At 45.3% G+C, this 15,100-nt stretch overlaps 1 protein-coding gene across 1 annotated transcript; it reads right to left on the bottom strand.

The window, feature by feature from the left end:
• Positions 1 to 9,457: 9,457 nt before the first annotated feature.
• On the bottom strand, positions 9,458 to 12,792 carry T265_13975 (hypothetical protein; the record flags this gene model as incomplete). The annotated part of the gene is given in 4 exon segments (XM_009171474.1): positions 9,458 to 9,791; positions 11,492 to 11,712; positions 12,542 to 12,717; positions 12,723 to 12,792. Coding segments are annotated over 4 exon segments (801 nt in total).
• Positions 12,793 to 15,100: the final 2,308 nt, after the last annotated feature.

Here is a 15,100-nt window from a genome sequence, read left to right as displayed (position 1 = left end):
TACAGTGTCTGTCGGACCCAGAGGAGTGATTAGTTCCTCGGCAAAGCGAAATGGTTCGACTGAGACTGCTGTTGCCCGATGTTTCCTGTCCCCACAAATAACCATCACTTTAGTCTTTCGGGCGTTTATTTTCATGCCAGCTCTTCCCAACTCGACCGCAGCAGCTTCAAGCTTCTCTTTAAGGCGTGCTTGACTTTCTGCACACACGACCCAGTCGTCAGCGAAAGCAAAACCATCTACTAAGGTGTCGTGGAACTGGTATCCCAGTTGCGGCATCGACAATCCAAGAACCTCATCCATTGTCATAATGAATAATAATGGGGAGAGTGGATCTCCTTGCCTCACACCTCTGTGGCAGTGAACCTCGGAACTGGGGAAAACTGCTACAGCATTCTCATAGGACTGTGCAATGTATCGAACTAGAGGTGACGGAGCTCCAAACGCCTTGGCAGCCCAGTGATTTCAACTTCGACAGCTCCGTCCAGACCCTTACGAAAATCTTTGGCGATAACGCGTCCTCGTTCAACATGTGATACAAATGCCTTAACTTGGTCATAAAATATGATGACTATGTCGGTTTTACAACACTTGTCAGTTGAGAATGCGAGCGTTTTAAGCTCAGTGATATGGACGAAAATCAATTCACATACCTTATAACTGGCATCCAGTCCTCTCGTCGTGCAAACATTCAGACAAGATTATTGCAGAATCTTGAACAAAAGCCAAAACCAATCCCCTAGGAGCTCAGTGCCGAATGTCACCGCCTCATCCAACTGAATCAGGACAGCACAATGATTGACCAAGTATGAGCTGGCTCATACGACATAGTGCACCGTGTTCACTGAAATCAGAGTAAAGCGTTTTTTCGAACACAGTAAGCCTTCTACACCATGTTGGTCTTGTGGTGACTGACATTACGTTCACTTTTGCCCGTCCGGAAAAGACCAATGCCACACGTGCCGTCGTACTGGTCATGAGGAAGGGTTTTGCTTCGCACAGAGAGAAAAATCGATTTATCATCGAAATAGCGCACCTAAAACGGCTCTTACATCACAACGGAAGTGATTCGATCGAATTCTGTCTTCGTATCATTTAAAGTGGGTTTCGCAACTCGCAAAGAAATTATCATACTTCCCGTGGATAGTCCCCCTTTCCGTCTGCAGCTCGATACAGCCTCAGACATCACACTGGTTCCACGTTCCACTTGGAATGCAATTGGGAAACCATTATTTTCTATCATGAACACCTTGGTTTTTGTGGGCGACCGATTTTGTGTTTCCAGAGTAGTTTCGCCACTCTTACGGAGCACAGGAGCGGCATAACTATTGCTTTAAATTCACTTGAAATTTCCCCTTGCAAGTGAGGTTAGTCTGTACTGAAAAGCTGGTAAAAACTGTACAGCCGCCTCATCCATATCCGGAATCATCAGTAGTGCACATCCGGAGAAATTTCAGGGAGTTTTGAACCCGTGATCTCCCAGCTGGTGGTTGGAAAACAACCGTCTGGCTGGTCATCAGTGTGAATAACTCGCAGTTAGACAGTATAAAGTGCCGTCCATCACTCACGGAATCCACATCACGTGTTAGCTGCCCCCTCGGGTTTTATGGCTTTTTATCCTCTCATATGACGTAAATGGATTATTTTCTTTGTGCAGCTCGTTGAACAAAGCGCTCACAAAGTTAGACGTAATGCTGCATCAGTTAAATAAGTAAAAGATATTTCATTCAGTAAGGAAAATATTTGACAGGTTTCAGTCGAGGGTTGGCGGTGATTTCGGGGTTAGTGGGGTTAAACGAGAGGAACTGCTGCAGTAAGCTGTTCGTCACACCTTCTGTCGCAGGGGCACTGGCACCATTATTTGAGTTAACAGGATTTATAAAAGTTCCAATGTTTTCCAAAGACGATTTACTTCAGTTGCATAATGATGAAGCCTAACGGGCAGGGAAAAGAAGCGAAGAGAATAACAAGACAAATGCCGGCTTCCGACGAATTCCGAAAAGCGAACGATCGACCGAAAACGAAGGAACGCAATGAAATCAGCTGAACACTGATGTCCTACCTCAGATTATCTGTAGGCGAGCGTTTTCCGTGTGGTAATCAGGTCTATCCATTTTAAGATAAAATTCTCGAGACCTGTTTCGAAAACTGTATAGAGCCTTTACCCTATTTAATTATGCCAACATAAATGGACCCTGATAATTCACTAGGAGCTCGGCTGATGCTTCATATTGGCCTCGTCATAGGCCTCGACAACAGAAGGTCCTGCATAGCCACATTACCGGCAAACATTAAAACGCATTCACTTTAAGAAAGCTAATCCAGAGAATTCAAACTAAGGTAGTGCCTTATTGGAGGCTTCGCACAAAACAATATCAGTCAGATAATGAAATGATTATGTAATTCTGTTACCAATAAGTCTTTTACCCATTCCTAAAAGAGATTGCTACCACCGAGTGAAGGCTTTGTCAGTATTCCTGGAAAAAACCATGCGCATGCATCTGCAATTTGTATCCTTAAGAAACACCGAAGGTTTGTGGTCTGCTCACGTTTGTCTTTCTCGGATTTGTTCCACCCGGTTCCGCCTATCTGCGATTGTGCTTGATTAGTTTTCAAATCTCCTTCAGCGTCCGGACGCGTATCAACCACAGCTAATCCGCATCCAGCGTTCACTTCATGATATAGGACAAGAAATTTGGTCTGTTTTTGGAAACCCTTTTAATCTTATACTCGGTTCTGATGCCTTTAGAATTTCTTCCGATTTCACGGCTCCATCATCACTGACAGCATTTGTTCCGATACTAAGAAAAAAACACCGGAACTGTCCGGTAGGAATCCCCCAATATTCTTTGCCGTCAAACCATTCCGTCACTGGATTCAGCATTCGATCAAGATTCTGGTTATTCATGCTTTCTCTTGAACCTAAAATTGGTGCCTACCATGGTGCTGTATTTGTGATACCATAGATCAGTACTTTTCCCAGTCTGAATTCGTAGTTTTTCTTCAACGCTGTGGTGGCGGAACACAAGAGCTCTGCTCGCTCCACAACACATTGAATCTCCTTCGTAGGAAATGTACAATGAACTCTATCTGACCAAAGTTCAGAATACTTCCAGTCCTGTAGTATGCTAAGGGCTTGTCACTGAGCCATGTCTGACATCTGCAGTGATTCTGTTCAAAAATTTTATGAAATTGGTGAAGTATTATTAAGTGTAAATTCTGAATTCTCCACCATGCCCACAGCCGGTTGCCGCAACGAACTGAAAATAATCAAAACTGCTTGTACACTCATCTGCATACCAATTTGGTTTTGACGGAAGACTCACCTGGAACTCAGCTGAATTTATCGTTTATGATACTTTTGGGCAACTGAATGTACTGCACCAGGCCGCCTCATTTTTAGTCGGTACGATATTTGAGATACATTATTTAGACGTACTACAAACAGAGGGTGATTCAGCTGGGTTCCGGGTGAGTCTCCCGTCAACACCGAATTGGTTTGCAGTGCATAAGTTAAATTTCTATACTTTTTGAATTCAAGCAGAACGTAGGGCTGACAAAAACTCGGAGAATGAGCTTACCGGATGAGTCCCAATGGGGATAAAACCGGTCGTGGGATGTCAGTTTTCAGCAACCTTACGAGTAGTGCATTGCATCTATACAACCGGAATTCTAGTTTTGGCGAATGTAGACGAAGCCCTAATGGACTCTCTCTTGTCCTGGGTAGCAACCATACTTTTAGGAAAAATCGGGGTTTCATTCCATTGTTTTTTGACTTGGTTTTGGGGTATGCAATCTGATGGTGGCTGTATTCATACGTATCCGAAATCATTCAGGCGCTTTACCATGGTCCGTTAAAGCACACAGCCTTACTGTCTTCATTGAGAAGCAGACAGTTCCGTGTGGAAGCAATCAGACAAATTCATCATTCTGTACTGACTCAAACGCAAATTGGCGGCTACTTGGCTTGCTTCGACTGAGTAGAACTCGCACCCTCACGCTTCATCGGGGATGTAAAATGCGGCTACGCGTACATATGAAACAGGCGAAAGTCTTTATGGTAATTTCGTTTCCACGTGTAGCCCCGAGGACGGACGTATAAATAACGAAATTGATGGAAACTTCTGATAAGTTTTAGGAACATGGAATCCTGTATCTACAGAGCAAAACTTTCGAAGTACTCAAAATCGTTTCTTAACGTCTTCCATAGGGAGAGAAAGGTACATCAAGATGTATCAAACAACGAATGAGCATTACTAGACGAAAAGTCTGCAGAGATTGACACAGCTCTTCATCGCATTCAACACGTGTCAGTAATCCTCCATCACATGATTTTGATGTACACCTAAGATTCATGTGCTCTTCTGGTGTTCTCCGCCGTGCTTGCTGAGGACAGCTAGGCACAATGAACACATTACACCTTCGACGGTCAGTTTCTCGGTGTTTTCTTGAATCCCCCCTAAAGGACATGGAGCTGCTTTTGTTCACAGTAGTACGCATCCTCTCGACCTCATTCTTTGTGATATCAACCCTGATTAGTGAACGATTTTTGGTAGTTTCTGCTTACATAGCAGAGCAAGGGTAGACAGGCATTAGTGTAACTTCCTTTCCCAAGTTAGGTTCATAGCTAGAGCTTTCTGAACCACGGTCACACTGGTCACATGAACATCTAGTACTTGAATCCTGTGGATGCTACAGGGCTAGTGGATTGCTGCAACAATGCAGTTTTTTGTGGAAACAGGAAAGGTTGAGAAATTCGCGACTGTGGACTAGATAGGTGCAAGCGTTTGGACTGGATACTAAATGACACGTATTCTGAAACCTGTCATCGAATCCAGACCGAGGTTAGATTGCACTCAACTCGGCACAATCAGCGCTAACTTGGAGTAGAATAGCAGAACACCCACTGCAACCTACCACTGCAACCTGAACTGAAATTAGCGAGACATACTCATTTGCAACGAAACAAACAACTTCCGATGAGTTCGTCCGAGGGGTCATATCATATATCATATGACAGACCCTCAGGAGTGACCTATTCGAGAGGACAATTCAAAAGACCGAAAGAAGGTGGTTTCCCGGCAAATTAACCTTTTCCGGGAGATGAGATATCAGTGAAATATGATTTGAGGAACTAACTGAAAGCCATCCCATACAGATAGTCTCCCGATGGCTTACTTGCTTTTCAGGCCATATACTACCTTGAAAGGAGTAAACGATCACTTCAAATTGTGGTCAGCTGTAGCAGTTTCCCTGGGATAGACTAACATATGCCGTATGCCAGTCGACCGAACCCCTCGAAGTGTTTCTTTCGCACAACCATGTGAAGGGGATGTCAAACAACGACTTGGCAGCGAAGTATGAAGGACATTTTTAGAAAATTCAGCTGCATCGGTCATTGCCGTCTTCCTGGTTAGGGACCATGGGACAAGACACATTGTCAGATATGGCCCAGTCGCGCCCTTCATGGCGCTCGTGCATCCGGACTATTGCCCTCAGTGTATAGCTTCCTTCCCAACCCTCCACTTGAAAGTCCACTGTCCGTCCTGTATTTTCTAACCAATTTGTCAGCTTCCGCCTACAATGCATAGCTACCTACCCCACCTCCCCAAATAATCGATGGATGTAACTGTAGCAGCTATAACCATGGCTATAACCAGGTACGCGTTTCTTACAGCTGATAATGATGAGGACAATGACATACCGCTTTTCAAGAGCACGACAACGTAAGCAACAGAAGTTTAAGGCTTTGACCTCCGCACCCAACTGTTTTTAGATGACACTGGGGTGATCTCAGTTCATAAGGAGAGTCAAGAAACACTATGTCGGTCAGTCTATTGACTGGCAATCAGTGTAAAGATACACTTCCGAAGAGCAGTAAAGCAATGGATCCTTAGTGATAATATGGCATATTTATTCTTAAGACTGTGACACGTACAGCTGTTAATCCTGGAGAGAATATATCGAGGAATTAAACTACGGTCTCTTCAGGGAAGACGTCTACGAATCAGGTATGCCACACAAGCCAAATAAGTGATTTATTATGACAGTCAATTCCATCCAAAAAGGTTCCTCAAATTTGGACGGCTTGAGTCATAAAAAGATGGCTGCAGCCCTCAGAATACTGTGATACAGAATCCCAACGTAGAATATTGGTTCATGACTTCGCGTTACGTACATCAGTGTCATCACCTGCCAAACACTTATCTTAACTAAGCAGACCTAATAGAATTCTAGACTGCCTTCTCTGGCAGACCATCCTCAGCAGTGACATGTTGCAAGAAATAACTTTTATTTGGCCTCCTAAAGCTTCTTTCACACGCTATGACCCCAAAAGAGAGCACCTTCGGTTAAAACTGCGTTAATTCCCGGTATTTTCGCCACCGACTTTTCGATTGTTGACGGAACGTTTTCGATCCAATTGCTCATCCAGCTACCAACATTCCACAAAATCAGCAAGAACTTCCAGAAGTTCCCCAAGAGCATAACCAATCTGTAAGACAGATCGATTTCAGTTGGTACAAAATTGATACCATCTGGCTCAATCCACATGTGACACGCTACATTGAAAAACAAATTCCTTCATCATATAAGGAATTCCCTCTTGGCACACAGCGCAAAAATCCTAAAGTCGGTCTTCGCGAATGGTGACGACAAGATTGGGCTTTCAAGTCTTATTTCCAGTTCAGTTTTCGGCCCAAATCGTGCACTGTGGTGCAGTGGTTCCAGCAGCTATAGCTTCGTTCACCGATGATAAGAAGAATAAGGGGACGAGGGACCAGCGTTGGGAGTGATGGCCTAATCAGTTCAGTTAGTTGGTTCTGTTCATCCGGTGTGGCCGGGCTTGAGCTACGCGGTGAATGCAATAGCTTTGATACAAGACAGCTGTTGGATGTGTGACAACCATCTCTATCGGGGTCACTAACCACTGGTTCGATCGTTTCGCGGTCCCCATCCGAGAAGACAGCATTTTCCAACGCAAATAAGCTGATTGGTAACCACTTTCATGCTTCGTTGCCAGTTCACGGACTGACCACTCCTGAGTCATTCCCATCTGACACAAGGCTGGGCAAAGAGGGCTCAACGAGGCATGTGAGGCATATGAGGTATTGTCAGGAAGATCAGATTTCCGAAAATAATCCCCGAATACACGAAACCTACAGGGATCCTCAAACTCCACCAATATCGCAGTAGCGGAACCGTCAAGAATCCGGGACAGAAAAAACAACTGCCGACTGAACGCTCAAGTAGTTAATCAGTTCAGCAACGGCCAACGATGGTGAGTATTTGGAAACGTCATAAAAGCAGCACCATGCGATCATCCGGCGCCGTTCCGACAGCCTGGATTCAACGTCGAAAGTGCCCTTTAAATACCGCAGTAATCCTTGTAAATTTTGCACTCGCTTGTTTGCAATAAAGCTGTTGTGTTCCTTGTTGGTGAGTCTTCTCACACCAAGGAATTGGAGCGGGGATTGCAGTTAGCTACAATTAGTATACGGCCTAACCAGCGTGATTTGTGGGTCTTAACCGGTTGCTCTGTTGGAGGATAATGAACTGCCGTACCCCAGCCTACAGGACCTCGGAATGCATAGGAGGCATGGTGGAACTTCGAAGATCTTCCGCACGCAGCGTCCATGTCCCCGATACATAAATTAGGACATATCGGACCACGGCATTTCACAGTCAGTTGACAGTCATTCACAGTTAAGATCACGTCACGTCGGAGCCACAAATGAAAGAGGTTGGCAAACGCTACCCTGGCCTTCCAGATTTGGGGAGTGATTTCGTCCTTCAACAGACTGCCGGGGCTTATGCAGCTGCCTAGGTAGAAAAAAGCTTACCTACTACGTCGATTAATTCACCTATAGGCATGGGTTTGGGTTTGATCCAAGTCACTCTTGCAGCAATACTTTACATTGTACAGTTGCAAAGCGCATACCAAGCTGTGTAGCAGAATTATTTGAATAATTTAAAATAGTTTGCATTTCTAAAGTTTCTGATCCAAGAGCAGCAATTTCTTCGGTGCACTCCATGTTTGTGAGTGAACGTTCCACGAGGTAAAGAAGATTCAGGGAAGAAGTCGGGTAAAGATTCAAGCAGCGTATCGATTACGAGGTAAGCAAGATGGGGTAACCTTACCTGACACCACTGGGTGTGATGAACCCAGGTGAGTACGCGCCCACGAAAGGAGGAAAATAGATTCTTTATAGGAGACAGGAATTTCGAAGGAACATCCTTCGTAACCAGATACTGCAAGTTCCTGACGATCCACGGAGCCAAACATATTTAAGACCAAGAAATACGACCACTGTGGATCGCTGGAAGGCGCAGAACAGTTCCAACACTCCTAACAAGGTGAGGATATGGTCGATGCAAACTCTGTCAAGTCGAAACCCAGCTCCCTTCTCGCAAATCCGAATCCTCCGATGACGGATCAACCTGCGTAGGATAATGCGAGAGAGCACCTTGGAAGCTGTAGCCACTGAGCTAATGCCCCGGTGGTTTTCGCACGATGTTATTGAACTCCTTTTCGAATAGGAGAAACACCGCTGAGACGCCTCATCCATGTGAAATTTGTTTCCTCATTCCAAAAATTTTGAAGTAGGGTGGTTAAATAAGCCCGAACGGAATCGCCAACTTCCTTGAAGAGTGCAAAATACATTTCATCTAGAGCAGCTACTTCGTTGTGCCGAAGCAATGAAATTACAAGCTGGATTTCGTCAACCATGGCGGGCTTTTATCTACGTCTCACTGGGATTCAGTTGTTCCTTCCAGCAGGTGAGTTGGTGTCCAGCGGAACTGTCCTTTACTGTTCAGCCCATCGTCCAAGACAACGTTTGTGAATGTATCGAGGTCCTGTCCTTTTCGGACATTATTTAACTGATACCCATCCTCTTCGGAACATTTGATCGGATTATCTGGAACAGTGTGCGATTGTCCCCCGTCTCAAAACGCTCTTCTGTCTAACGAGCATTTACAGTCCACGAGCACTGTCAATCCTTAGGTTCTGCATTATTCGTCATACGCCGTCACAGCCGTTTGTTGCTGGTATAGTTCTCCTAGCTTCCGTGAGAGGTGCTGATCGTGAGGAAATGCAGTGTTGGTTGGGGTGTGCGAGAGACCTCGAACAGATGATTCCAAAGTATGAGCACTGTTTCGTTCACCTTTCTCCAATCGTCCTCAGGATTACCAGTGGTCCCGTTGAATTCTGGTGGCTTTTCAGCCAACTCAGATGGATGTTGCTGAGCTACGGAGACGCTTTGCAGATGACGAACTGAGTGGCGCTGCATTAACCGGAATGCTGCAGAGGAAAAACGAATGGATATTTGTGCCCGCATAATACCGTGCAGTGCAGCGTTGTACTCCAACATAAACGACAATCATGCATGAAAGCTCCCGAGCTGTAGCTGATTGCCACATGGTTCAACTGAGTCAATAGGTAGTTTTCAGTCGGTGAACTCTAAGTAACACGGTATGAGTGCTCACATTGGCTAGAAACAAACGATGTTCGGCACGCAATAAGAATTCGTTCTCGATTGTCTGTGTAGTGAGGATCAACACGGAGCCGGCCGTCAGGATGGGCTTCCTCAGGAGTGAGGACTGACCATTCAGGATACCTGCCAGAATCACTATACTTGTGCTTCTCTCTGACAGGAGTAACCGTGACAAACTTCCATAGCTGTCTTAACGTTAGAGCTACCTTCTGTCGGAGCGCTTGCTTCACAAAAAACAAACAACTTTTGTCAATTCGAGATGCATTACTCTTGATTGAATCAGTCCAAGAGGACTGTTTACTGGAATCCACTCCAGTAAGCCACAATCAACTTTGTGGCTAGGCACAAATCCCAAGCCATAGATACCACGATTCGTTACCTCAGGATCGCCAGACAGAAAGCAGTTCGAAGTGTATAACCGAATCTGGGTATTGTGTGCGCGTTTCGAAAACACAACACACACCGAGAGGGCAAGGTCTGCTCCCTATGCCACACGGTACGGGCGTTCAAAGAACCAATGTGGAACAGGTCCTCTGAATTTAATAAGGGTTCATTTTTATTTACCATGTTTGGCAGAGGCTTAGATACCAAGCAACGGTTAGGTGGTTGACAGCTAAATGAATCAGAAGGATTTGAGTGAAGGATGTGTGGGGAGGGGTCAATCAACGAAGATCCGTATTACGTACCTGCATTTTACGGTATTTCTGTAATTGGGTTTAAGACGATGCAAGCACAGCGACAACTCTACGAACGCATCGCAATGGTGGCGTTTATAAGTACGTGTTCAGTGTATATACAATATACTGTGGTCTGGATAATGTAAAATATTTGCAACGTGATCACACAACAGCTGTTGTTAAAGCGAAGTTGCAATGCCAGTGGGCTTTTGTAAAGTGGTGACTTCCTAATGTGGTTACCAGAACCCTTGCTGTGATGTCCGTGGGCGACTAAAGGCGTTCACTACGAGCGACCTTTTGTATTGCACGTGTCATAAAGGGGGGTTAGAATATCAATGCAAAAGCTTCAGTGCATCAATGTATTGTTACCAAATTTGAATGACAAGACTTTGAAATTGTGATACGAACAAGGCACCGTATCCTTCCCTCCCAAGGGAGACCATCTATCTAAAGCAAGATCAGTTAAGCCGCTCCCACCGAATGGTCTAGGGGGGGCCGCCACACCTTATAGGAAAAAACTGTGGCCCCTGAAATAGTGTCTTACTGCATATGAATAATCCATTCCGAATGGAAATCGTTGACTGCAAGAGTTCATCAGGGTTATTTTTGTCAGTCTTCAATCCCCAAAAAAATACACACAACTAGATTAAAAAATAGAAACAAATAATGGTTCACTTATAACATTCTTTAGGCGGCTAGCTGTCACGCCACCCAAGGATTGGGATACTGCCGGAAAAAGTCAAGATGCCACGGAGATGAGTTACGGACGCTCCTTCAGTAAGTCCCAAGGATTGGGATACTGCCGGAAAAAGTCAAGATGCCACGGAGATGAGTTACGGACGCTCCTGTCAGTAAGTTCGCGCCTTAACCACTGAGTTACAACCGTCATCTATAAGAGAAAACCCAAGTTTCAAGAGCCAGACTGTAATTAGGAAAAACCGCCATTGATAGCCAGACGAGATAACATCAGTGCTTCGTGAATTGGTCACAGCATGCAAAAATATCCACCGCCTTCCTCTCGAGGTTCGTCACTCTTTACATTCTTACAACAAAGCTTTTGCTTAGCAAAATTACAGGACACATAAACAAGTTATGAATATCATAAAACAACTTGCGAGGTTCTTTAGAAAATAGTGATTTACAGGGCGAAGTGACGTATGAACGAAAACAGGTAGGTGATTTGATTGTATGAGGGCAATGAGGCCAGTTCAGCCGTTTGGCCAACGAAGAAATATGGAGTAACCAGGATTTGATCTTCGGGAGTGTGATCCAACAAAACGCACAAGTGTACATAAAAAACGACAAAAATCTTAGAAGATAAACGAGCCGCACCAATCTCGCAGTGCAGTAAAGCAGTCGTCGGCTTGCTTGGCATTAGCCCCACAAGCCTCCTTTAACCAGTCCTTGAATAACTCCTCATCGCGCCGCAAAAGTAGGAATTGCCCAAGAACAACGGAAGCCTTTTCGAAGCCCTTAGCTTCTAGGCGTTCTCCAAGCCTTTCACCAATTCCAGGTAGCTCAGTGACAAGTTTGTCGCCTATTGGCTCAGTGACGAAATTTCTGTGTTTTTGTGATGTGGTCATAGCAGAATAAAATTAGGAAATGGAACGTGGCTTGGGTTTGTAGTCGGCCTCCTTGGTCGAGCAGTGCGCCAAACAACTGAAAAGACAAATAACAGAGATTGATGTAAGTATACATGTTATATTACGACAAAATTGCAATATTTCCGTCTCTCTGAAAAACGAACATACTGAGCCGAATTTCGGAGTGGATCAGCTGACTCGTGAGGATAGACACAAGATATTAGGTGGAAAAACGACGGTTGGGAATCTCCGCGAAAACGGATGGATGACGTAAGCGAGAGACAAAAGCCTAGCCTTCTGATCCGGATGGAAATATCACCTTTAGAGAGCCACCAGAACTAATAGATCTGCCCAAGCAGGTGAGGTTACCTACTACCTCAATCAGCAAGCATAACGTTAGAGTTCCAGCCCACTCAGTCCTGCAACAGAATTGTACGATCTTTAAATGTGAAGCGGCACCACCACTTCGATGAATATGGATATGTTGGTCGCTTAGGGGAAACAATTTCCCACCTTCACACTCCTATCGCAGACGACAGTACGATTTTACCCCCGGGACCGCCTCCTATTATGATTTGACTGTTCCCATTGGGCCTTCCTGACAACGTTGCCCTTGTGGAACCAAATTCCAGCCAATATAGTCTGCGACACCACTGCAGCACTCAACACCGACCGTCACGCCAAGGTGGCAGCGCAAGTTTGGGAAGCGCAGCAAAAGGAGCGAAAAAAGGACATTTCGACTCCGCAAGTTCCACAGCCAGGGAGAAATTTCAGGGAGCATATCAGTAACAAAGTTGAAGTGGAGAGGTGAGACAGAATAGCCTTGTCTTACACTACTGGATGTGGTAAACTCAGGTGAAATCTTTCTGTATACTCGTGGGTGTCCACAGCGAATCACATACAGTGTCCTCAAGAGATATATAAATTTAGACAGGGCACCTCTGGTCACGAGATACTGCCAAGTTTCTGACGATCCACAAAATCAAAAGTAACTTCAAAATCGAGAAAAACGACCAACGTGGGCGTATGGAGGAGGGGCATTGTTCAAGAAAGGTATGGCGGAGGCACCCTCGACCACGGCGAAACCAAGCTTGGTTTTCACGAACCTGTCTCACGGTAATTCATCAACCTGCGCAAAATATCACTAGAGAGCATCTTAGATGCGACGGATACCAGGCTGATAGCACGATGGTTTTCACATGACGGTCTTGTGTCCTTTTTGAAGACTGGAATGATGGTCCAGGAGCCCCATTCGGCTAGTATGCTGTTTTCGTTCCAAATCTTCTGCGGTATGCATGTTAGACTGTTCACCAGGACTTCGACCCCTTCTCTGAAGACTGTGGGGTGCAGATCATCCGGGCTAGGTGCATTGTGGCTCTTCCGGATTTATATCTTACGCTGGATCTCGGTTGCTGATGGCGGGTGGGTGTCAGTGTTCTCTTCACACCAGCTGGGTTCTTACAGCGGTTGGGCTAAAGGAGACCAGCTGTACTGTTCTTGGAAATGTTCAGCCCACCGCTCAAGACGGCGATTGGGGGAGTGAATTGCTGTTCCATCTTTTTCGCATATTGTCTCACTGACACCTGTCTTTTGATCGGTTGATCGAATCAGTTGAAACGAGATGCGGTTGTTGACTGCAGCGGAAGCCTTCTTCTCCTCCCGGGCCTTCAAAATCCATCAGGGTTCTCTCTCATTCTTCAAGCTCCTGATTAACTGGCGTTTGAGGGAGCTGATTATGCCATAATCGTCGCTAGTTGTTGGTATGACCGTTCTAGCAGCAATGAGATCTGCTGATCTAAGATATCCAATGTTCACTTGGTCTAGTCAGATGGCCTGGACAAACAGGTCTGAAAGCTGAGAGGATTGCTTCTTTAACTCACTTCCATTCAGCCTCCAAGCAATCCTCGTCATCTGTATGACTGTGCATTTATGGTAGCATTCCAGCCAGATCAGCACAATACTCTTTGGCTACTGAAAAACATCGAAGTTGATGAATGGAACTGCTTTTTTCTGGCACACGTAATGCTGACGGAAAGAGAAGTGCTAACTGCACGATAGCACGATCAGTCAAGTTGCGTACCCCAGAAGGAAGGGTAGTCCTTAACTGGGGCTCTCCGTTGGCAACTGATAGCCATGACTGTCTTATGATAGGTGACCTCCAAGTAGCTCGATGTGAGCGTCTGTGTTGGAAGTTCGTACTGGCCAAGAACAGACAATGATCTCCACATAACTGAAGCAGTTGCGCACCATTACCCCTAAGTCCGTCATCGACTCTAAATCTGCCCCTGGCCTTTGACTCAAGGGTTTGGACAGCGGCACAGCGGTTGCTACGGTTTTCTTGGGGATGCTTCCAGAAGCCGATGACTAAATTGTCTGACCCACTTGGCTGCAAGGGGGAGGCCTAGCCCGAGGGCGCAGAAAGCAACGCACTACGGTCTCACTTCTAATACAGCGGTGCACAGCAGGTGCCTTTTCAGCAGCACCGCAATCTGGTCTTAAAAGTATTTCGACGGCATTGAATAATGCGAATGACGGTCAGAGTCAACCACTGGGAGATCGGAGTATGCGGTTTTTAGGGCCGAACTTTTACAACGCGTTCTTTCTCGGAAGAAGGCAGCATCGCTCCTTCCATAAATATGGATATACTGATGTTGTATATTTGCTCTGTTTTTCAAATGTTTCATCATTTATTGCTAAATCACTTTCTTCCGTTTTCAGCTCTCAGTGTCAAAGTTTTGGATGAATAAAGCCTAGCTTTCGGGCCCTCAGTCTTTTCCATTGTTATTCTGATTGTCGTTGCACTCCGACCCTCGTCGTACACAAAAATTTATTCATCCAAAAAAGTTTTCTTCGAACAATGGATCGATTCTTACGTCCTGAACGATTCGATACAGACCCCAACACTCAAGACTCGGCAGATACCTGAGAGCATTGGTTTTGAACTTTCACAAATTTCCTAGAGTCAATCGGTTCTCATTCATCAGATAAACTGAAAACCTTGTTTAATTACGTCTCCCCTAGTGTTTGCCGAATCATCAAAGACTATGAATAAGCCATCGAAACCTTGCGAGAAATTTACGTACAGCCAAAAAATGAAGTTTTTTCCACGGCATCTTCTGAACACTTGCAAACAGGACGGAGCTCAGAACCTTGATCAGTTTGTGCAGAAGCTTCGCAGTTTATTGCCAGACTGCCGCTTTACAGCCGTCAGTGCAGAACAGTATACCGATGAAGCGTTACGAGATGCATTTATTAGTGGACTTTATCCCAATACTTTACGCCAGAGACTGCTGGAACATAAGTCGCTGGATTTTAAAACCGCATACGACCATGCAAAGTCCCTCGAACT

Source organism: Opisthorchis viverrini, assembly GCF_000715545.1.
Source record: "Opisthorchis viverrini unplaced genomic scaffold opera_v5_129, whole genome shotgun sequence".
NCBI classification, from domain to species: domain Eukaryota; kingdom Metazoa; phylum Platyhelminthes; class Trematoda; order Opisthorchiida; family Opisthorchiidae; genus Opisthorchis; species Opisthorchis viverrini.
Note: the sequence above shows the minus strand (reverse complement) of the source record. Positions and strands in the feature narration are given on the sequence as shown.